The sequence below is a fragment of the Penaeus chinensis genome, chromosome 33, assembly GCF_019202785.1.
Source record: "Penaeus chinensis breed Huanghai No. 1 chromosome 33, ASM1920278v2, whole genome shotgun sequence".
NCBI lineage: Eukaryota > Metazoa > Arthropoda > Malacostraca > Decapoda > Penaeidae > Penaeus > Penaeus chinensis.
The window spans coordinates 16163393-16185892 of NC_061851.1; the positions used below are offsets into that span (position 1 = coordinate 16163393).

At 50.0% G+C, this 22500-nt stretch overlaps 4 protein-coding genes across 6 annotated transcripts in view; all 4 read right to left on the minus strand.

Annotated features, from left to right (window-relative positions):
• LOC125043356 overlaps window positions 1-2128 on the minus strand; it is a 3279-nt gene extending 1151 nt beyond the window's left edge. Inside the window, exons 1-2 of the mRNA XM_047639441.1 lie at window positions 1669-2128; window positions 1-1588 (exon numbers count right to left, since the gene is read on the minus strand). The exon at window positions 1-1588 is cut by the window's left edge and continues 1151 nt beyond it. Of these exons, the coding sequence (XP_047495397.1) occupies window positions 1241-1588; window positions 1669-1959 (639 nt within the window). The 5' untranslated portion in view covers window positions 1960-2128 and the 3' untranslated portion in view covers window positions 1-1240. The remainder of the gene's footprint in view (window positions 1589-1668) is intronic.
• Window positions 2129-7520: 5392 nt separating this feature from the next.
• Window positions 7521-9557, minus strand: LOC125043285 (serine/arginine repetitive matrix protein 2-like). 2 transcript variants are annotated; one of them, XM_047639312.1, is made up of 2 exons: window positions 8370-9557; window positions 7521-8212 (listed from the first exon to the last, which is right to left on the minus strand). In XM_047639312.1, the coding sequence occupies exons 1-2, from the start codon at window positions 9549-9551 to the stop codon at window positions 7868-7870; spliced, it is 1527 nt and encodes a 508-aa protein (XP_047495268.1). In that variant the 5' UTR covers window positions 9552-9557; the 3' UTR covers window positions 7521-7867. The 2 variants fall into 2 exon arrangements, with proteins under 2 accessions (XP_047495268.1, XP_047495267.1); XM_047639311.1 differs by having other exon boundaries at window positions 7521-8332.
• A 620-nt stretch (window positions 9558-10177) lies between these two features.
• LOC125043286 lies at window positions 10178-12429 on the minus strand. Of its 2 annotated transcripts, none has more exons than XM_047639313.1 (2): window positions 10579-12429; window positions 10178-10508 (listed from the first exon to the last, which is right to left on the minus strand). In XM_047639313.1, the coding sequence occupies exons 1-2, from the start codon at window positions 11374-11376 to the stop codon at window positions 10218-10220; spliced, it is 1089 nt and encodes a 362-aa protein (XP_047495269.1). In that variant the 5' UTR covers window positions 11377-12429; the 3' UTR covers window positions 10178-10217. The 2 variants fall into 2 exon arrangements, with proteins under 2 accessions (XP_047495269.1, XP_047495270.1); XM_047639314.1 differs by having other exon boundaries at window positions 10178-11335; window positions 11482-12069.
• A 351-nt stretch (window positions 12430-12780) lies between these two features.
• On the minus strand, window positions 12781-16466 carry LOC125043056. Its single transcript, XM_047639011.1, has 5 exons — window positions 16449-16466; window positions 14846-14959; window positions 14399-14543; window positions 13499-14364; window positions 12781-13244 (listed from the first exon to the last, which is right to left on the minus strand). The coding sequence occupies exons 1-5, from the start codon at window positions 16464-16466 to the stop codon at window positions 12978-12980; spliced, it is 1410 nt and encodes a 469-aa protein (XP_047494967.1). The 3' UTR covers window positions 12781-12977.
• Between the last annotated feature and the right edge of the window lie 6034 nt (window positions 16467-22500).

Consider the following 22500-nt stretch of genomic DNA (forward strand, 5'->3'; position numbering starts at 1 on the left):
TTCAAACTTTGAGGGGGAAAAAAGAAAAAAAAATAACTTTAGTAAAAGTAGAGAAGACCCACATACTAATATGATTAGTAGGCTACATCTCGCTCTACTTTTTTTGGAAAATACATCAGAAAGTAACAGTGCATACTTACCCTTAAATATGGAAGGATACATTAACCTTACCTTTATAGGAGTTTTCACCTTTTACATTTGTTGACGGAATGCAGGCAGCCAGAATTCTTCGGGTCGCAATGGGACTTGCAGATGGTCAAAGGCGCTGTTCCAACCCACCCTCCTCAAAGACGGCGACAAGCACCCAGACATGAAGCGTAGACGGCACGACCCACAGACAGGCAGATTACTTCACAGACAGCACCGCTTGTTGATCCAGTATTCAAGATGTGATGATCGGTTGTGGCCACTTCAGAACTGAACCACAGTTCTATATGTAATGAATGGCAACAGCAAATTTCTCTACAAAAGATGAGTGGCCACCACAGCATTCTAACGACGTACTAATAGACAATCCAACACAGCATTCTAACGACGTAATAATAGACAGTGGCCACCACAGCATTCTAACGACGTGGTAGTAGCTAAGGGCCACTGCAGCATTCGGTCTGCAACTGCAACCACTACAGGAACCTGTGATGACCGGCAACAGCTTAGCAGCAATCAAAACGATGATGAATAACGACCTTTGAAGGGAACGGTGACTTATCCGATTTTCTATATTTTCTTACAGATCATTTGCAGCCGAGACAATATCGGCATTGACGAAGGCTTTTTTGTCCGCCTTTCAATTCTGAAGCATAGATTTAATAAATAATTCACTTTTCATATTTTTACACCAATGCAAAATTTCCAAAGTGAAACCAAATTCTCATACATTAATCCAGCAGAACACCTAATAATTTCTCTCCACGCACTGATCTGGTAGAAAACTAAACAATGAGCAGAAATCCATATTACCATAGGGAAAACCGACTACTACTTTCCTGCTCCTGGTAGGTAGGTGTTGCTTTTACTGAAACGTTCTTCAATACCCTAGTCAGTTGACACGTTCCGTTGATCTTTTTCATGCTCTAACGATTCTCACATCGGTATCCTTTCCTAATGATATATAAATAACAGAACAGCAGCCCTCGTCCTCTCCAACGACGACAGCAATCCAACTCTTCTACATTCCCTACGATGACGATCAACGTCTGCCAATTTCTTCTCGACAACATGGAAGACATCCATCCCCCCCTTACCGACGACGACAAAAGTTCTTCAACCGACGGTCATTCATATCTACAATCCTCTTATCCCTTCCCAATGACGAGGACGACGATTCAACTCCTCTTTGCTTTTCAAGATGAGCCGACACACGTCCTCTTCGCTCTTCTCCACGACGACGACGACGACCCACGCCCTCTTCTCCACGACCACGACGATGACCCACGTCCTCTTCTCTCTTCTCCTCGACGACGACGACGAGCGATCCGCGTTCTCTTTCCTTCCCGGCTAACGACGACGACGACCGGCTAACGACGACGACGACAACGGCGATCCGGGTTCTCTTCTCTTCCCGGCTAACGACGACGACGACGACGACCCACGTCCTCTTCTCTCTTCTCCACGACGACGACAACGACCTACGTCCTCTTATCTCTTCTCCACGACGACGACGACGACCCACGTCCTCTTCTCTCTTCTCCATGACGACGACGACCCACGTTCTCTTCTCTCGACGACGACAACGATCCACGTCCTCTTCTCTCTTCTCCACGACGACGACGACAACCCACATCCCTTTCTCTCTTCATCACGACGACGACGACGATCTACGTCCTCTTCTCTCTTACCCACGACGACGACCCGCGTCCTCTTCTCTCTTCTCGATCCACGTCCTCTTCTCTCTTCTCCACCACGACGACCCACGTCCTCTTCTCTTCTCCACGACGACGACCCGCGTCCTCTTCTCATTTCTGCACGACGACGACCCGCGTCCTCTTCTCACTTCTCCACGACGACGACCCGCGTCCTCTTCTCTCTTCTCGATCCACGTCCTCTTCTCTCTTCTCCACGACGACGACGACCCGTGTCCTCTGCTCTCTTCTCCACGACGACGACCCGCGTCCTCTTCTTTTTTCTCCACGACGACGACCCGCGTCCTCTTCCCTCTTCTCCACGACGACGACCCGCGTCCTCTTCCCTCTTCTCCACGACGACGACCCGCGTCCTCTTCCCTCTTCTCCACCACCACGACGACGACGACGACCCGTGTCCTCTGCTCTCTTCTCCACGACGACGACCCGCGTCGTCCTCTTCTCCACGACGACGATCCGCGACCTCTTCTCTCTTCCCGAAGACGACGACGACGACCCGTGTCCTCTGCTCTCTTCTCCACGACCACGACCCGCGCCCTCTTCTCTCTTCCCGACGACGACGACGACGACGACGACGACGACCCGCGTCCTCTTCTTTCTTCTCTACGACGACGACCCGCGACCTCTTCTCTCTTCACCACGACCACGACCCGCGTCCTCTTCTCTCTTCCCGACGACGACGACGACGACGATCCATGTCCTTTTTTCTCTTCTCCACGACGACGATAGCGATGCGCGTCCTCTTCTCTGCCCGGCGGCGGCGGCGACGACGACGACGACGACGTTGGCGATGGACGTTCTCATCTCTTCCCGGCGACGACGATGACGATGGCGATAGCGATGCGCGTTCTCTTCTCTTCCCGGCGACGACGATGACGATGGCAATGCGCGTTCTCATCTCTTCCCGGCGACGACGATGACGATGGCGATGCGCGTTCTCATCTCTTCCCGGCGACGACGATGACGATGGCGATGCGCGTTCTCATCTCTTCCAGGCGACGACGATGACGATGGCGATGCGCGTTCTCTTCTCTTCACGGCGACGACGATGACGATGGCGATGCGCGTTCTCTTCTCTTCCCGGCGACGACGATGACGATGGCGATGCGCGTTCTCTTCTCTTCCCGGCGACGACGATGGCGATGGCGATGCGCGTTCTCATCTCTTCCCGGCGACGACGATGACGATGGCGATGCGCGTTCTCTTCTCTTCCCGGCGACGACGATAACGATGGCGATGCACGTTCTCTTCTCTTCCCGGCGACGACGATAACGATGGCGATGCGCGTTCTCTTCTCTTCACGGCGACGGCGACAATCCACGTCCACTTCACGCTTCCCGAGAATGACGATACACGACGATGATGATCCACATCTTTTTCTCGACAATGACGATGAAGATTCACATCATCTTCTCGACAATGACGATGAAGATTCACATCATCTTCTCGACAATGACGATGAAGATTCACATCACCTTCTCGACAATGACGATGAAGATTCACATCACCTTCTCGACAATGACGATGAAGATTCACATCATCTTCTCGACAATGACGATGAAGATTCACATCATCTTCTCGACAATGACGATGAAGATTCACATCACCTTCTCGACAATGACGATGAAGATTCACATCACCTTCTCGACAATGACGATGAAGATTCACATCATCTTCTCGACAATGACGATGAAGATTCACATCATCTTCTCGACGACGACGATGATCCACATCTTCTCGACGACGACGATGATCCACATCCTCTTTTCTCTTCCCGACGACGACGATGATCCACATCCTCTTTTCTCTTCCCGACGACGACTACGACGATGATCCACATCCTCTTTTCTCTTCCCGACGACGATGACCCGCGTCCTCTTCTCTCTTCTCCACAACGACGACCCATGTCCTCTTCTCTCTTCTCCACAACGACGACCCATGTCCTCTTCTCTCTTCTCCACAACGACGACGGCGATGCGCGTCCTCTTCTCTTCCCGGCGGCGACGACAACGACGATGGCGATGCGCGTTCTCATCTCTTCCCGGCGACGACGATGACGATGGCGATGCGCGTCCTCTTCTCTTCCCGGCGGCGACGACGACGACGACGATGGCGATGCGCGTCCTCTTCTCTTCCCGGCGGCGACGACGACAACGACGATGGCGATGCGCGTCCTCTTCTCTTCCCGGCGGCGACGACGACAACGACGATGGCGATGCGCGTTCTCATCTCTTCCCGGCGACGACGATGGCGATGCGCGTTCTCCTCTCTTCCCGGCGACGACGACGGCGATGCGCATTCTCTTCTCTTCCCGGCGACGGCGACGACGACGGCAATGTGCATCCTCCCTTCCCGGCGACAACGACAGCGACGAAACGCGTCCTCTTCTCTTCACGGCGACGGCGACAATCCACGTCCACTTCTCGCTTCCCGAGAATGACGATACACGACGATGATGATGCACATCATTTTCTCGACAATGACGATGAAGATCCACATCATCTTCTGGACGACGACGACGATGATCCACATCTTCATTCCTCTTCCCGACGACGACGACGACGATGATCCACGTTCTCTTTTCTCTTCCCGACGACGATGACGATGATCCACGTTCTCTTTTCTCTTCCCGACGACGACGATCCACGTCCTCTTCTCTCTTCCTGACGACGACGACGATCCACGTCCTCTTCTCTCTTCCTGACGACGACGACGATCCACGTCCTCTTCTCTCTTCCTGACGACGACGACGATCCACGTCCTCTTCTCTCTTCCTGACGACGACGACGATCCACGTCCTCTTCTCTCTTCCTGACGACGACGACGATCCACGTCCTCTTCTCTCTTCCTGACGACGACGACGATCCACGTCCTCTTCTCTCTTCCTGACGACGACGACGATCCACGTCCTCTTCTCTCTTCCTGACGACGACGACGATCCACGTCCTCTTCTCTCTTCCTGACGACGACGACGATCCACGTCCTCTTCTCTCTTCCTGACGACGACGACGATCCACGTCCTCTTCTCTCTTCCTGACGACGACGACGATCCACGTCCTCTTCTCTCTTCCTGACGACGACGACGATCCACGTCCTCTTCTCCCTTCCTGACGACGACGACGATCCACGTCCTCTTCTCTCTTCCTGACGACGACGACGATCCACGTCCTCTTCTCTCTTCCTGACGACGACGACGATCCACGTCCTCTTCTCTCTTCCTGACGACGACGACGACGATCCATGTCCTCTTCTCTCTTCCCGACGACGACGATCCACGTCCTTCTCATTTCCCGACGACGACGACCCACGTCCTCTTCTCTCTTCCCGACGACGATCCATGTCCTCTTCTCTCTTCCTGACGACGACGACCCACGTCCTCTTCTCTCTTCCTGACGACGACGATCCACGTCCTCTTCTCTCTTCCTGACGACGACGACGATCCACGTCCTCTTCTCTCTTCCTGACGACGACGACGATCCACGTCCTCTTCTCTCTTCCTGACGACGACGACGACGATCCATGTCCTCTTCTCTCTTCCTGACGACGACGATCCACGTCCTTCTCATTTCCCGACGACGACGACGACGACGACCCACGTCCTCTTCGCTCTTCCCGACGACGACGACGACGATCCATGTCCTCTTCTCTCTTCCCGACGACGACGATCCATGTCCTCTTCTCTCTTCCCGACGACGACGACGACGATCCATGTCCTCTTCTCTCTTCCCGACGACGACGACGACGATCCATGTCCTCTTCTCTCTTCCCGACGACGACGATCCACGTCCTTCTCTCTTCCCGACGACGACAACGACGACGAGCCATGTCCTCTTCTCTCTTCCCGACGATGACGACGACAACCACCCCTGCGCTTTTCTCTTTGGCGTGCTTTATTCTAGAAATATAAATAAGCAATTCAGGTTAAGGAGTTTTACTCACTTAATCTCCAAGTATAATGGGCCAGTTCAGCATGTGATACTCATAATAGCTTCGGCTGTCGAACAGAGAATTCAGATTACAAGTTGGTATTCTAAAAAAATAATAATAATAATAATAAAAAGTTTAAATTCTAATATGTCTTTCATCAAAGTATAATCTTTGGCCACGAATTACCTGATGAAGATGACGACACACTCCTTCCGATGTCAATAAGTTTTTCTTCAAGGGATTGACGACAACCTGGTTCCATTTCTTCAACCTATTTTTCTTCCTAATCTGGTGCCAACTTCCTTTTTTCCAATGATGAACATAACCCATTTCTCTCTCCGATGGTGATGGAATATCCACCTCTTCCTCAAAATGGCTGCAACTATTAACCGCTTTCTCTTCTTCCCAAGGCAACGACAATGGTGGTCTGCGTCTTCCCCGTTATCGACGCCAACCTGCTTCCTCTTTCCCCATGGTGGCAATGAAGTCCCACGATGACCTCCATATTATTCTTTACCTCTCCGCAAACGAATTCACAACCTGTCATCCTTTTTAAGAGCGTTTTCTTCCCAACCACGATTCTCTTCCCCATCTTTCATTAACGTTGATAGAAAGAATGTCTACCCACTAAAATATGCATATCAAATTTACCCCAGAACAATAATCGGTCGCTTTCTGACCACAATGAAAACGATCATGATTCTGTTCCTTGCACCAACCATTTGAATTGACTTCCTAAGTGTCTCTTTAAACTGACTTGTTTCTCGAAGAGACTTTTGTTCTTGAAGATCCTCTTAAAGAAAAACTGATACTTCACTTAAACAATATTCACTGGAAGAATATTCATACAACCTTTCCTAATAATGTTAACTACCTACTTTATCATTTCTAGCCGGTTTTCTATATCCTGGTAAGCAGATGAAAACGATGCTATATTATCAATTATCACTGGTGGGTGGCAGCCTCTACTTAGTACCTATATAGCACAAACTTCAATTGTCTGGGCTATATGCTTCTCTTCATGCTTCTCTTTATTTCATTTTTTTCCATAAAATGTTTCTTTTGTTTCAATGGATTTCATGTCCCAAACCCTGGGAACAAAACGTTAGGTTACAAACTCACCCTCAAGGACCAATCCGTTTTGCCCTTGAAACCGCTCCTTCTGGATGAGCGACTTCGCCCATGGGACAGCTGCTTCTGGATGAGCAACCTCGCCCTTGGGACAGCTCTTTCTGGATGAGCGACCTCGCCCTTGGGACAGCTCCTTCTAGATGAGAGGCCTCGCCCTTGGGACAGCTCCTTTTGGATGAGCAAACTCGTCCTCGGCACCTATCCTTCTGGATAAGCGAACTCGTCCTTGGCACCTATCCTTCTGGATGAGCAACCTTGCCCTTGGGACCGATCCTTCTGGATGAGCAACCTTGCCCTTGGGACCGATCCTTCTGGATGAGCAACCTTGCCCTTGGGACCGATCCTTCTGGATGAGCAACCTTGCCCTTGGGACCGATCCTTCTGGATGAGAAACCTCGTCCTCGGCACCGATCCTTCTGGATGAGCAACCTTGCCCTTGGGACCGATCCTTCTGGATGAGCAACCTTGCCCTTGGGACCGATCCTTCTGGATGAGCAACCTTGCCCTTGGGACCGATCCTTCTGGATGAGCAACCTTGCCCTTGGGACCGATCCTTCTGGATGAGCAACCTTGCCCTTGGGACCGATCCTTCTGGATGAGCAACCTTGCCCTTGGGACCGATCCTTCTGGATGAGCAACCATGCCCTTGGGACCGATCCTTCTGGATGAGCAACCATGCCCTTGGGACCGATCCTTCTGGATGAGCAACCTTGCCCTTGGGACCGATCCTTCAGGAAGAGAGACCTCGCCCTTGAAAGCTCCTTCTGAAAGAGTAACTTCACCCTCGGAAAAGCTCCTTCTGGATGAGCGACTTCACCGCCAAAAAATCATCCTATCCATTCTTCATGCCTCTCCATAACGTTTTTTCCATAAAATGTTTACCTTTTGTTTCAATGGGTTTCATGTTTCAAACCCTGGGAACGATACATTTGGATACAAACTCACCCTCAAAGCCCTTGAGACCGCTCTTTCTGGATGAGCGACCTCGCCCTTGGGACAACTTCTGGGTGAGCAATTTCGCCCTTGGGACAGCTCCTTCTGGATGAGCGACCTCGCCCTTGGGACAGCTCCTTCTGGATGAGCGACATTGCCCTCGGTAACGCTGTGTCTGGACGAGCGACCTCGTCCTCGGGACACCTTCTGGATGAGCGACCTCGCCCTTGGGACAGCTCTTTCTGGATGAGTATCCTAGCCCTTGGGACAGATCCTTTGGATGAGCGACCACGCCCTTGGGACAGTTCCCTCTGGATGAGCGACCTCGCCCTTGGGACAGTTCCCTCTGGATGAGCGACCTCGCCCTGGGCTCGGGACAGCTTCTTCTGGATGAGCGGCCTCGCCCTGGGCTCGGGACAGCTTCTTCTGGATGAGCGGCCTCGCCCTGGGCTCGGGACAGCTTCTTCTGGATGAGCGGCCTCGCCCTGGGCTCGGGACAGCTTCTGGATGAGCGGCCTCGCCCTGGGCTCGGGACAGCTTCTTCTGGATGAGCGGCCTCGCCCTGGGCTCGGGACAGCTTCTTCTGGATGAGCGGCCTCGCCCTGGGCTCGGGACAGCTTCTTCTGGATGAGCGGCCTCGCCCTGGGCTCGGGACAGCTTCTTCTGGATGAGCGGCCTCGCCCTGGGCTCGGGACAGCTTCTTCTGGATGAGCGGCCTCGCCCTGGGCTCGGGACAGCTTCTTCTGGATGAGCGGCCTCGCCCTGGGCTCGGGACAGCTTCTTCTGGATGAGCGGCCTCGCCCTGGGCTCGGGACAGCTTCTTCTGGATGAGCGGCCTCGCCCTGGGCTCGGGACAGCTTCTTCTGGATGAGCGGCCTCGCCCTGGGCTCGGGACAGCTTCTTCTGGATGAGCGGCCTCGCCCTGGGCTCGGGACAGCTTCTTCTGGATGAGCGGCCTCGCCCTGGGCTCGGGACAGCTTCTTCTGGATGAGCGGCCTCGCCCTGGGCTCGGGACAGCTTCTTCTGGATGAGCGGCCTCGCCCTGGGCTCGGGACAGCTTCTTCTGGATGAGCGGCCTCGCCCTGGGCTCGGGACAGCTTCTTCTGGATGAGCGGCCTCGCCCTGGGCTCGGGACAGCTTCTTCTGGGTGAGCGGCCTCGCCCTGGGCTCGGGACAGCTTCTTCTGGGTGAGCGGCCTCGCCCTGGGCTCGGGACAGCTTCTTCTGGGTGAGCGGCCTCGCCCTGGGCTCGGGACAGCTTCTTCTGGGTGAGCGGCCTCGCCCTGGGCTCGGGACAGCTTCTTCTGGATGAGCGGCCTCGCCCTGGGCTCGGGACAGCTTCTTCTAGATGAGCGGCCTCGCCCTGGGCTCGGGACAGCTTCTTCTGGATGAGCGGCCTCGCCCTGGGCTCGGGACAGCTTCTTCTGGATGAGCGGCCTCGCCCTGGGCTCGGGACAGCTTCTTCTGGATGAGCGGCCTCGCCCTGGGCTCGGGACAGCTTCTTCTGGATGAGCGGCCTCGCCCTGGGCTCGGGACAGCTTCTTCTGGATGAGCGGCCTCGCCCTTGGGACAGCTCCTTCTGGATGAGCGACCTCGTCCTGGGGACAGATCCATCTGGATGAGCGACCTCGTCCTCGGCACCGATCCTTCTGGATGAGAAACCTCGCCCTCGGCACCGATCCTTCTGGATGAGAAACATTGCCCTCGGCACCGATCCTTCTGGATGAGAAACCTCGCCCTCGGCACCGATCCTTCTGGATGAGAAACCTCGTCCTCGGCACCTATCCTTCTGGATAAGAAACCTCGCACTCGGCACCGATCCTTCTGGATGAGACACCTCGCCCTCGGCACCGATCCTTCTGGATGAGAAACCTCGCCCTCGGCACCGATCCTTCTAGATGAGAAACCTCGCCCTCGGCACCGATCCTTCTGGATGAGAAACCTCGCCCTTCTGAAAGAGTAACTTCACCCTCGGGATAAGCACCCTCACCCCCAAAAAATCGTCCTATCCATTCTTCATGCTTCTCAATTTCATTTTTTGCATAGAATGTTTTTAAATTTAAATGGGTTTCATGTCCCAAACCCTGGGGACGATACATTTGGCTACAAACTCACCCTCAAGGACCAATCCGTTTTGCCCTTGAGACCGCTCCTTCTGGATGAGCGGCCTCGCCCTTGGGACAGATCCTTCTGGACGAGCGGCCTCTCCCTTGGGACAGATCCTTCTGGATGAGCGACCTCGCCCTTGGGACAGCTCCTCCTAGATGAGCGACCTCGCCCTTGGGACAGCTCCTCCTAGATGAGCGACCTCGCCCTTGGGACAGCTCCTCCTAGATGAGCGACCTCGCCCTTGGGACAGCTCCTCCTAGATGAGCGACCTCACCTGGGACAGATCCTTCTGGATGAGCGACATCGCCCTTGGGACAGCTCCTTCTGGATGAGCGACATCGTCCGTGAACAAGCTCCTTCTGGATGAGCGACATCGCCCTTGGGACAGCTCCTTCTGGATGAGCGACATCGCCCTTGGAACAGCTCCTTCTGGATGTGCGACATCGTCCTTGGGACCAATCCTTCTGGATGAGAAACCTCGCCCTTGGCACCGATCCTTCTGAATGAGCAACCTCGCCCTGTGGACCGATCCTTCCAAAAGAGCGACCTCGCCCTTGGGACAGATCCTTCTGGATGAGAGGCCTCGCCCTTGGGACAGATCCTTCTGGATTTGAGGCCTCGCCCTTGGGACAGATCCTTCTGGATGTGAGGCCTCGCCCTTGGGACAGATCCTTCTGGATGTGAGGCCTCGCCCTTGGGACAGATCCTTCTGGATGTGAGGCCTCGCCCTTGGGACAGATCCTTCTGGATGTGAGGCCTCGCCCTTGGGACAGATCCTTCTGGATGTGAGGCCTCGCCCTTGGGACAGATCCTTCTGGATGAGCGGCCCCGCCCTTGGGACAGCTCCTTCTGGATGAGCGGCCTCGCCCTTGGGACAGCTCCTTCTGGATGAACGGCCTTGCCCTAGGGACAGCTCCTTCTTGATAAGCGGCCTCGTCCTTGGGACAGCTCCTTCTGGATGAGCGGCCTCGCCCTTGGAACAGCTCCTTCTGGATGAGCGACATCGCCCTTGGAACAGCTCCTTCTGGTTGAGCGACATCGCCCTTGGGACAGCTCCTTCTGGTTGAGCGACATCGCCCTTGGGACAGCTCCTTCTGGTTGAGCGACATCGCCCTTGGGACAGCTCCTTCTGGTTGAGCGATATCGCCCTTGGGACAGCTCCTTCTGGTTGAGCGATATCGCCCTTGGGACAGCTCCTTCTGGTTGAGCGACATCGTCCTTGGGACCAATCCTTCTGGATGAGAAACCTCGCCTTTGGCACCGGTCCTTCTGGATGAGCAACCTCGCCCTGTGGACCGATCCTTCCGAAAGAGCGACCTCGCCCTCGGAAGAGATCCTTCTGAAAGAGTAACCTCACCCTCGGGACAGCTCCTTCTGGATGAGCGACCCCACCCCCAAAAATTTATCCTATCCATTCTTCATGCCTCTCAATTTCATTTTTTCCATAAATTGTTTACCTTTAGTTTCACTGGGTTTCATGTCCCAAACCCTGAGAACGATACATTTGGCTACAAACTCACCCTAAAGGACCAATCCGCTTTGCCCTTGGGACAGTTCCTTCTGGATGAGCGACCTCGCCCTTGGGACAGATCCTTCTGGATGAGCGACATCGTCCTCGGTATCGCCATGTCTGGATGAGCGACCTCGTCCTCGGGACAGCCCTTTCTGGATGAGCGACCTCGCCCTTGGGACAGCTACGTCTGGATGACCGACATCGCCATTGGGACCGCTACGTCTGGACGAGCGACATCGCCATTGGGACCGCTACGTCTGGACAAGCGACCTCGTCCTCGGAACAGCTCTTTCTGGATGAGCGACCTCGTCCTCGGAACAGCTCTTTCTGGTTGAGCGACCTCGTCCTCGGGACAGCCCTTTCAGGTTGAGCGACCTCGCCCTCGGGACCGATCCTTCTAGATGAGCGACCTCGCCCTCGGGACCGATCCTTCTAGATGAGCGACCTCGCCCTCGGGACCGATCCTTCTAGATGAGCGACCTCGCCCACGGGACCGATCCTTCTAGATGAGCGACCTCGCCCTCGGGACCGATCCTTCTAGATGAGCGACCTCGCCCTCGGGACCGATCTTCTAGATGAGCGACCTCGCCCTCGGGACCGATCCTTCTGGAAGAGCGACATCGCCCTCGGGACCGATCCTTCTGGAAGAGCGACCTTGCCCTCGGGACCGATCTTCTAGATGAGCGACCTCGCCCTCGGGACCGATCCTTCTGGAAGAGCGACCTCGCCCTCGGGACCGATCCTTCTGGAAGAGCGACCTCGCCCTCGGGACCGATCCTTCTGGAAGAGCGACCTCGCCCTCGGGACCGATCCTTCTGGAAGAGCGACCTCGCCCTCGGGACCGATCCATCTGGATGAAAGACTTCGCCCTTGGTACCGTTCCATCTGGATGAGAGACCTGGAGAGACGTCGCCCTCGCGACCGCCACTTCTGAAAGAGTAAACTCGCCCTCGGGACCGCTCCTTCCGGAAGAGCGACCTCCACCACCTAGCTGAGCGACCTGGCCCTCAAGACCCCACCTGGCAGCTGCCTTGCCCTTGGGTCTGCTACTCGTAAAAACCTCGCTCTCAGGAATTAACCGGCATCAACCTGTTAGACAACAGGCCAACTAGAATGTTTTTGAAAGATTTTCGACTAAGGTTATTTTAAGTCTGATAAGCTACAACGCAAGAGAAAATCAAATGGCTAAATAACTACTGATGTATAATCACACATACAAGATACGGCTCAGAAAATTAAAGGACTATAATTGTAGACAATAAAATGCGCAATACTTCACCAATAACCCCCGATATGTTGTCTGACAGTGCGGAGACAATCCCTTTGCCTTCTGTGCTACGTCTATGATTATTCCCAACAAGGCTGCGAGCTGCCTTCAACTTTGCGTAAACTATTGTCGATCATTGCGCAGCTTCTGCCGCACTGAAGCCTCCTGGAAGGTAACCAGAGGCTGCGCAGAACCCTCGTTCACGGCACAGGATATCCGTCGCGCTGAACCCTCGTTCACGGCACAGGATATGCCGCGCTGAAACCTCGTTCACGGCACAGGCCTATGCCGCGCTGAAACCTCGTCCGCGGCACAGCCTCTGCCGCGCTGAGCCCTCGTCCGCGGCACAGCCTCTGCCGCGCTGAGCCCTCGTCCGCGGCACAGCCTCTGCCGCGCTGAGCCCTCGTCCGCGGCACAGCCTCTGCCGCGCTGAGCCCTCGTCCGCGGCACAGCCTCTGCCGCGCTGAGCCCTCGTCCGCGGCACAGCCTCTGCCGCGCTGAGCCTTCGTCCGCGCTGAGCCCTCGTCCGCGGCACAGGATATGCCGCGCTGAACCCTCGTCCGTGGCACAGGATATGCCGCGCTGAGCCCTTGTCCGCGGCACAGCCTCTGCCGCGCTGAACCCTCGTCCACGGCACAGGATATGCCGCGCTGAACCTTCGTCCACGGCACAGCCTCTGCCGCGCTGAACCACGTCCACGGCACAGCCTCTGCCGCGCTGAACCCACGTCCGCGGCACAGCCTCTGCCGCGCTGAGCCCTCGTCCGCGGCACAGCCTCTGCCGCGCTGAGCCCTCGTCCGCGGCACAGCCTCTGCCGCGCTGAGCCTTCGTCCGCGCTGAGCCCTCGTCCGCGGCACAGGATATGCCGCGCTGAACCCTCGTCCGTGGCACAGGATATGCCGCGCTGAGCCCTTGTCCGCGGCACAGCCTCTGCCGCGCTGAACCCTCGTCCACGGCACAGGATATGCCGCGCTGAACCTTCGTCCACGGCACAGCCTCTGCCGCGCTGAACCACGTCCACGGCACAGCCTCTGCCGCGCTGAACCCACGTCCACGGCACAGCCTCTGCCGCGCTGAACCCACGTCCACGGCACAGCCTCTGCCGCGCTGAGCCCTCGTCCGCGGCACTGGATATGCCGCGCTGAACCCTCGTCCACGGCACAGGATATGCCGCGCTGAACCCTCGTCCACGGCACAGGATATGCCGCGCTGAACCTTCGTCCACGGCACAGGATATGCCGCGCTGAACCTTCGTCCACGGCACAGGATATGCCGCGCTGAACCTTCGTCCACGGCACAGGATATGCCGCGCTGAACCTTCGTACACGGCACAGGATATGCCGCGCTGAACCTTCGTCCACGGCACAGCCTCTGCCGCGCTGAACCTTCGTACACGGCACAGGATATGCCGCGCTGAACCCTCGTCCACGGCACAGGATATGCCGCGCTGAACCCTCGTCCACGGCACAGGATATGCCGCGCTGAACCCTCGTCCACGGCACAGGATATGCCGCGCTGAACCCTCGTCCACGGCACAGGATATGCCGCGCTGAACCCCCGTCCACGGCACAGGATATGCCGCGCTGAACCCTCGTCCACGGCACAGGATATGCCGCGCTGAACCCTCGTCCACGGCACAGGATATGCCGCGCTGAACCCTCGTCCACGGCACAGGATATGCCGCTCCTGCAAAGTGTAGTCCCTACCGCGCTAAACCCTCGACCACGGCGAAGTCTCTGCCGCGCTGAACCCTCGCCCACGGAGCAGCCCCTGCCGCGATGACCGCTCCTGCAAAGTAGTCCCTACCGCGCTGAACCCTCGACCACGGCGCAGTCTCTAACGCGATGAACCCTCGGAGCACGGCGCAGTCTCTGCCGCGATGATCCCTTGGCCACGGCGCAGTCTATGCCGCGATGAACCCTTGGCCACGGCGCAGTCTATGCCGCGATGAACCCTTGGCCACGGCGCAGTCTATGCCGCGATGAACCCTTGGCCACGGCGCAGTCTATGCCGCGATGAACCCTCAACCACGGCGCAGACGCTGACGCGCTGTCCCCTCATCACAGACGCAAACCATCGCTGCGCTGTAGCCTCAACCACATACAGTTTCACTGCCACCTGATGAACAGCCTCCCAGTAAACCACTACTTCTGGCATATATTGTAATTCTCACGAGCCTCAATACCATGTGAAATCGAGCCTCAATACCATGTGAAATCTGCAAGTATAATGAGACTATAGAGACTATAGCGTTCTGGCCGATTTAAGTAATATTTTAATACTTCAGATAATCTGTTACATCTCTTTAATCTCTTCCCAATAGAAAGGAGTTGCTTACCCCAAATTAGAAGCATGTGTTTGATACGTTCCCGTTATACAAGGCTCAGTAACCCATTTCTTCAGATACTTCCTGGAATATATGAAATTCTTGTTGGAGCAAAATGCTGTAATACAATTATATGCACTTTTCTCAACAGTGATAAATCTGTATCTTACCAAGATCAACTGCTGGCATGGTCACTAACCTTCTAAGTTTTCCATAATTAATCTTCAACTGAAGTTCACGCTGCTTGCAGCTTAATAAGGTTTTGTCTTCAGTTCATCACAATACATAACATGTATATCCACATTATTATAACACACATACTACATCCAGAATTACAGAGCCAGAACAAATCAACGAACAGTATTTGTTTCCATGCCTCCAAGTTTAGCAACAATTTTTACATGGAGGAAAAATCCCACCCACTTTCCCACTCTTCTTGTAACTCATCATGGAATTACAACAGAGTGTCCATCTTTGCATTTATGTGGTACAAGTTTAATGCCTGAGCCACAAAAATACTAAAAAAGATATTTTCCTCCATGTTTACACTGACATATATCTCACAATACATTTTGATAATTTCAGAATCACAAAAAAATAATTCAATTTATAGCCACAAAGAACAATTTTATAATAACCTATGTAACATGAACTATATAACAGCAATGCAGAAAAAAATCAATGTACATGTTTTTTTAATTTTATCAAGAAAAGCTGAAGCATCTTGAAGGGAATGTGCACTTCCAATTAGCTGTTTGGTGCTCAATTTGATGCACATCTTGATAAAGATTGCCTGAAAGAGCGTTCAACATAAGGCTCATGCACCAGTAATTAAATAAGGGAAGATTTTGTTACTGAATGTCAATGGTAAAATTGTACATCTTCTACATGATTAAATATCAAGTCTGCGATCCAAGATTTAGTTGACGAAACTCACCAAAATGTTAACAAGCTCATGACTGCTCCACTTCATCTGCTCAGTTCAGTCAAGATTCCTTCTCATGGACACCCATCTCTCTCTCTCCACTATCTGAAACCGAGATCAGTCATCTCCCCCCCTCTCCACCCCTAACCCCATCTTCTTGACTACTTAAAATGCTAAAATTCTGAATTTATTTGTAGACAAATTAGCTATTGGTGGTGGTAGTAGTTTAAAAAATTCATATAGAATAGGCAATTGTACATTTATTTACCAACAGAATGAAGCAGCATCCCTAGTAGAACCGTAGGCAGTCCATGGTGATGTCACTCCAACCTCTGAACTGTTAAGATGCAAAATGATAAGTGTCCCCCCTCCCCCCCTCCATCTTGAGTATTTCAACACTTCCAAGGTTTTAAAAACAGAGCATGCAGAATTTGCTTGGTCAATGACAGACAATACCTTTGCTGATGTATCCATGGAGATTTAATGGGAGACGACCCTTTGGACTCTTTAGATGATCCAACTAATTGTGTGATGAAAAGTGCAAGGATTGGCTTCCTCTGTGCTGCTCCTTACCTACAAATAAGTAAACTTTTCCCCAACCCAACTGTATTATCAGATTATCCCATAATCTAACAAATTCTGATATCTGATGTAGAAATCTAACAAATTCTGATATCTGATGTAGAAATCTAACAAATTCTGATATCTGATGTAGAAATCTAACAAATTCTGATATCTGATGTAGAAATCTAACAAATTCTGATATCTGATGTAGAATCTAGGTTTTTATGCTTAAACTTGATTTCAAAACCTGTTTGGTATCAAATCTATCAATTCAAATTAATATAATTTAACTAAATACTGCAAAATACATAGACCTCTGGCTTACTGAAGTTTTAGCAGCATTTCCATCACCCTGAAGTATTACAGACCTGCAGTCCTTACAGGACACACTTCTGTGTAAATAAAAAATAATAAATGTCCCATCCCCCCCTCCCCTCCACTTTCTTGATAACCCTGTCTTTTGTCTTATTACCACTGATTTCTAACAAGACTAGATTAACATCTAGCAATCTGAATTAGTACAATAAATGCAGAACCATCAACTGCAGTTACCTTCCTCTCACAAAATTTGGAGCTGATGGTGGTTGATGGTTGCAATGTTGGAGTTCAGTTTCTCTTGGCGGTAGTTTCATTAAGCTGCTCAGTCTGACCACATGCCAACTGCTGATCCACTATCACAAAGAAGAGGACGCCTCCAGCAGCCTACTAAAAGAGACCTCTTCCCTTTTCCCTTTCCCGAACATTTAAAGGGTACAACTACATTTAGGACTACAAGTAGCCTACAATATTTCTTTTTCACATTAGGTCTCTCAAAGAAGTGACAGGTTTTCAACATTTATATAAAATACCTTTTCTGCAGTTACAAGATGTCATTGATTTTGAAGAAATTTTGTAGATGTGGATTCTGGCCTTCGCACACAGGATAGATGTTCTCATAGAATTCTGTGAATGCTACAGCAGTAAATGCTTCCCCCCACCCCCCCCTTTTGAACCCTCTCATATTTCTATGTCTATACCAGAATGCATTATGCTAGCTGTATGAATGACGAACCAAATTCTCATTTAATATATAACAGGTTGGTATAAGCACATGGTATCTAACATTACCTGTAATCAAGCAAGATGCAAGCAAAGTGGGACACAGCAATAGCGTCAGCCCGGAATCAGGAACACAGAACATTCACTAGGGCAGCAATCACCAGGTTACTCGTCTCCACAAAACCTGACTCTCCTATTGAAGAAAATCCCATGCTCTCCGCACAAAAACATACGTTCTTAGCAATGCAAATGACCAGTTTCATAAGGTCTCTTATCAAGAGTTGTTTGAAACAGAAGCTAGTATTCATAACATACACAATGCGGCCTCTCACTACAGATTGTATACTAAATCAATCACAATTGACAAAGGGAAGAAATGAATAAATATTCATGACTGACATCACATCATTAATAAATACTTTTTTTTGTGCTCAAACCTCCTGCCATATAAGGAACAGAAGCAAAGGAATCGAGGTCTTTTTTGATCCTTCACAGGCAGAAACGTGGGCTTTCTTCAGTTACAGGATGTCACAGCCTGGGCCATCCCTCTGCATATACACTAGAAGAAACATGTCAATTCACCCCTCCCCCCCAATTGCAACTAAATTTTCAGCTAATGCATTAAACTACGGACAAATAAGCAAAATCTGCTCAATTAATTTCTAAAATTAGTAAGTACCTGAAATGTTGCTTGGAAGATATGCGATGTCTGCAACTTTGTAGATAATCCACGAAGTCTAAGGCCACCTTCAAACTTGGGCTTAAATTCTGTGCATATACTAAAGAAGTGAACTCCCTCCCTCCCACTTATTTACATTATGTTTGAATATTAAATTTCTCAAGTTTAGTATGAACATTTGAAGCTATGCACAACTGGACACTTTATTTTTAACATTGACTGCAACATCAAGGGCCTATAGAGACAACCATGAAACCACTGGTTGACTTTACCCTCACCTATTCCACTAATAAACTGTATCCCTATACTTTCTCAAGGTTTCTGTTATTTTTATCTTATTATTCTATTCTGTAATATGACAACCTATAAATGGCAGATGTTCTACAAATACAAATCTACAGATATAACCCTCAACTTCTAAATGTTATTTGAGATCCCATTTTGCATGTATAAGGAATAAGAACATGTTGACAGAATCTCGGCAAGAATGCAGTTCTATACCAAGATCTCTTCAACTAACAATTAATGTTCTTATGGACCTTATTGATTCACAAACCTACAATAAGCTGATAAAAATGAATAGTATTCCACCTCAAAAATTTGTCCTACTGGACCTTGCATGTCATATTCTCCATTTGCTAGCAGCAATAGCTGAGACCAGCTCAACTAGAACTCTCTTCTGCTTTCAGAGGTATCCACTCTCCAAGTAATAAGAAATCAGTTGAGAGTAACTCAACTGACAAGAGTATGATTTCTTATGAATCTTGGGCATTATTTAACATGAGGTACAAGAATAAATCTAGACCCCTTGAATAGTACCAGACATCTACACTAATTAGTATAAGGATTGGAACTTATGCTTTTGCCTGTACTTAAATAATGTACCTAGGTTTCCAGGAATTAGCATCTGGCTCTCAATTTCTTTATTCATCCTACACAAAATTTCACTCAATTTGCTATTTAATCCAGAAATATTTTTTTATCTGCCTTAATGATGAGCCTAGCAGCTAATAGCAGATTCTCTCTGAGTACTGTTGTCAATTGACACTTAGATACTTACAATGTTACCTATATTTGTCCTCTTCTTTGTTGAATGGTAAAGTTGAACATTGTAGGAACAAAACTGCTTGTAACCCATATCAGATGAGCCCCGATACTGTGAACTTTCTCCTTTGAACCTCTTCCAGGAGAGCCCATCGACAACTGGTATGCCTTTCAACTCGGTGCAAGTTTCCCTGCATCCTGCTGCATCTGCAGAGATTCTTAAACGCCCAAAGCCTAGCTCCTATCCAAACCTTTACTGTTGGTTGGAATTAACCCCATATGGGTACAACATTCTTAATGAATGAGAATTTAAATTGACTATTTTACTGCCTCTGGTAACCAACACATTCATAAATGCATGCAAAAGGTACAGCATCTGATGAATTAAAGTTACATTAGCAGTGAAGGAATTACACAGAAATATAATGCTTCTTTATCTTGCACATTTTCCATGAAGTTCTATAGTAAAAACACGTTGAAACATATATTTCAACTACGAGCAAGAACTGGAAGATGTGGTTCCTTTGGAAAAATACCAACCCTTTACAGTGGTCTATAAAGAAAAATCTCTCCGACAACAATCTCAAATATCCATGTCATACAAATGTTTTTGTGTTTAAAATAAACGTTTCTTTATATAACAATCTAGGAAATCAAGATATGCGGCGTTACCTTTTCAACCATAAGAACCTTGTGATCCATCAGGCCATATCTGCCATGCTGCAAATATTCCTCGCATTCTTGATGACAAGTGGGAGGAAGTGGGGGATGGGGCACTCTGATGTGGGAGTGGAGCCGAATCCATCTCCAGGACTCCGTGTCTGCAGTAAACTTTCCCTCCACTATGCCCCACGTTGTTAAGGTTATCTCTCTTCACCACATACATAGTTTTAAATCTTTTGATTTTTATACAACATTGAAACAAATTTGTAGATGAAGACAACTAGAGGAGTTAAAGGTTTTGCCAAGCTTCAACACTTACTAGAATCACAAAAATGGAAAACTGTCTTTCACAAATTTGTTACCTGGATCCAGACAATACCGGCTTACGATGTACCCATTCCCAAACGCTGCAGTACTGCTGAAGACATCAGCCAACACAACCAAATTTTGTATGCCGTCATTCATCCAGTCACCTGCTAGATAAAATTATTGCTTCCCACTATTCCCAAGATTCTACAGTCCCCACTTACTATAACACATATAGCAAACCAAATGGGACCACAATCAAAGTTTCCTAGTAACATTTAAAGAACAAACCACAATTTGGCGTTTCACACAGATGCTGCTCACAATCTGCCTTCTTTCCTTTCTGGACAGCATCAGCCTCAAACTGAAATATACTTGCACACTTTCCCCCCCCCCTTTCCCAAACATGCGTAAAATAGTACCAACTTCATAATTAATCCTTTGACTAATTTTATGAACCTTGGTATTTTAAAAAATAAAATTGCCAATTGTTGCTTTTACATTTCCATAAAAGAATTTTCGTTCAATGTTTACATGATCAAGTTTCGGTAGTTAGGTACTCCATATGCTTGTTTATAGATTTTTCTTAGTATGCCCACCATACAAAATACCTGTGTTTCTTTCGTTGGGTTGGAGGTAGCATAGCCCTATGCCTTCAGCTACCAACATTCTTGGGCTGGCGACTGCAGGACCCCATGCCTGCAGCCTTTCTCGTATTGACCTTGTGTGTACTGCTTAGTGTGGTTTTTTGCCGGGTGTCCACTCATGTTACTTCAGATCGATCAGCGGAGGACCCCATGCCTGCCACTGGTTGCTGTTCATCGGACCTTTCTTTATCAACTTTGCCTTTCTGCTGCGCAGATATCGGTGTGCAGCTGCACAATCTGAAATGACTGTATTCCCCACCCAAGCACGACATGTTGATGTGGCATAGCCACTATGTAAATGTTACTTTTGAGGCTGACGATAGTGCAATCCTCCTCTTTTTCACACTAAAATAAGGTTAATAGGTAGTTAACCACATAGGTTGAACACATGAACTAATGGCTGTATATCCCATATTCTTAAAAAAATTGCAAGAAATGTACTTTTAGACAATTTACCATTGAAATTAATGTAAGTCTTTCAAAAGTCTTGTCTAAAGTCAAATTGTTACCTAATGAGTCTTGTGCAACTACATAGCATGGAGTCGACACGGGCTCACCTCAACCTGTTGTGGTCACCTCCGCGAATTCGGTAACAGCGACAGGAAACAACCGTCGCCAGGAACAGGTCAAATTAGGAAGCCGGACTGAAAGTACTGTTATTGTTTGCCCTAACCTAAACTACTTAGTCACTGACTTTTGCTACTAAACCGTGAAGAATTCAACAACTGCATCATGAAAAGATAAATGCAAAACAGTAAAACAAATAAGATCTCTAGCAAGTCAAAGAAGTGATATTCTAGCAAGAGACTTACACATGGGATGAAAAAGATTTGTCAGTTAATAGTGTCACAACTGGGTCATACCTCGCCCCCAGCAGACATCGCTGGACGCCACCGGGTCACCACACCACCAATCCTCGGGATGGACACAGCCCATGGGATGAGAGAAAGTGTAAGAAGGGTGCCATGGTTGGGAGAAATCAGGAACAATGGAGGAGCTACAAATGGAATGGATAACTTTGCATGGTGATTGAAATGAGTGAATCCCTAATTCTTTAACATTTATAGATGATCACTTGAACAAATGAACCAACACAAGAAAAGCTTTCACTTGTATTAACTATCCAAAGTTACGTAAATATAGCCTGAGCTCACTACTCCACGTGACCACTGGTTGTAACCGAACGCAAACCCTACTTCGCAAAATTAATACACAGATTCTACTTAAGAAGTCGATACCAGAGTACCACCGTCTCGCGGGAGGAGAAAACCGAGGGGGGTAGACCTGGGGGGAAGACCTGGGGCGGGGCCGGGTCGGGGGAGTCAACCTTCCAGCGAATTTCACCGCTTCAGGATGGCTGTAACAGAGTGTTCACACGGTAACCCTTTCCCAGCAAACAGAAATGCAGTAAAAAAAAAAAAAAAAAAAAATTACACATAAATTCCATATACGTCACCTTCACATGATAAAATCAACAGTACGGATATAAATAAGATAAAAAAGGAACGAAATGGGTTATGGGAGGATTGCACTGAGAAGCCAGCAAGATTCCTCTGTGTATCGAGAC

What these genes read in the sequence shown, in the direction of transcription:
- LOC125043056 (XM_047639011.1), bottom strand. An exon ending in CATCAGGTGGCAGTGAAACT is followed by an intron (nt 14,544 to 14,845) that starts GTATGTGGTTGA and finishes TCAGCGCGGTAG; the next exon opens with GGACTACTTTGCAGGAGCGG. An exon ending in AGGCTGTGCCGCGGACGAGG is followed by an intron (nt 13,245 to 13,498) that starts GCTCAGCGCGGC and finishes GCGCGGACGAAG; the next exon opens with GCTCAGCGCGGCAGAGGCTG.
- LOC125043286 (XM_047639313.1), bottom strand. Translation starts at nt 11,376, where the DNA reads ATGGATAGGATAAATTTTTGGGGGTGGGGTCGCTCATCCAGAAGGAGC. An exon ending in GGATCTGTCCCAAGGGCGAG is followed by an intron (nt 10,509 to 10,578) that starts GCCTCAAATCCA and finishes CCCAAGGGCGAG; the next exon opens with GTCGCTCTTTTGGAAGGATC.
- LOC125043285 (XM_047639311.1), bottom strand. Translation starts at nt 9,551, where the DNA reads ATGTTTCTCATCCAGAAGGATCGGTGCCGAGGGCGAGGTTTCTCATCC. An exon ending in TGTCCCGAGCCCAGGGCGAG is followed by an intron (nt 8,333 to 8,369) that starts GCCGCTCATCCA and finishes GCCCAGGGCGAG; the next exon opens with GCCGCTCATCCAGAAGAAGC.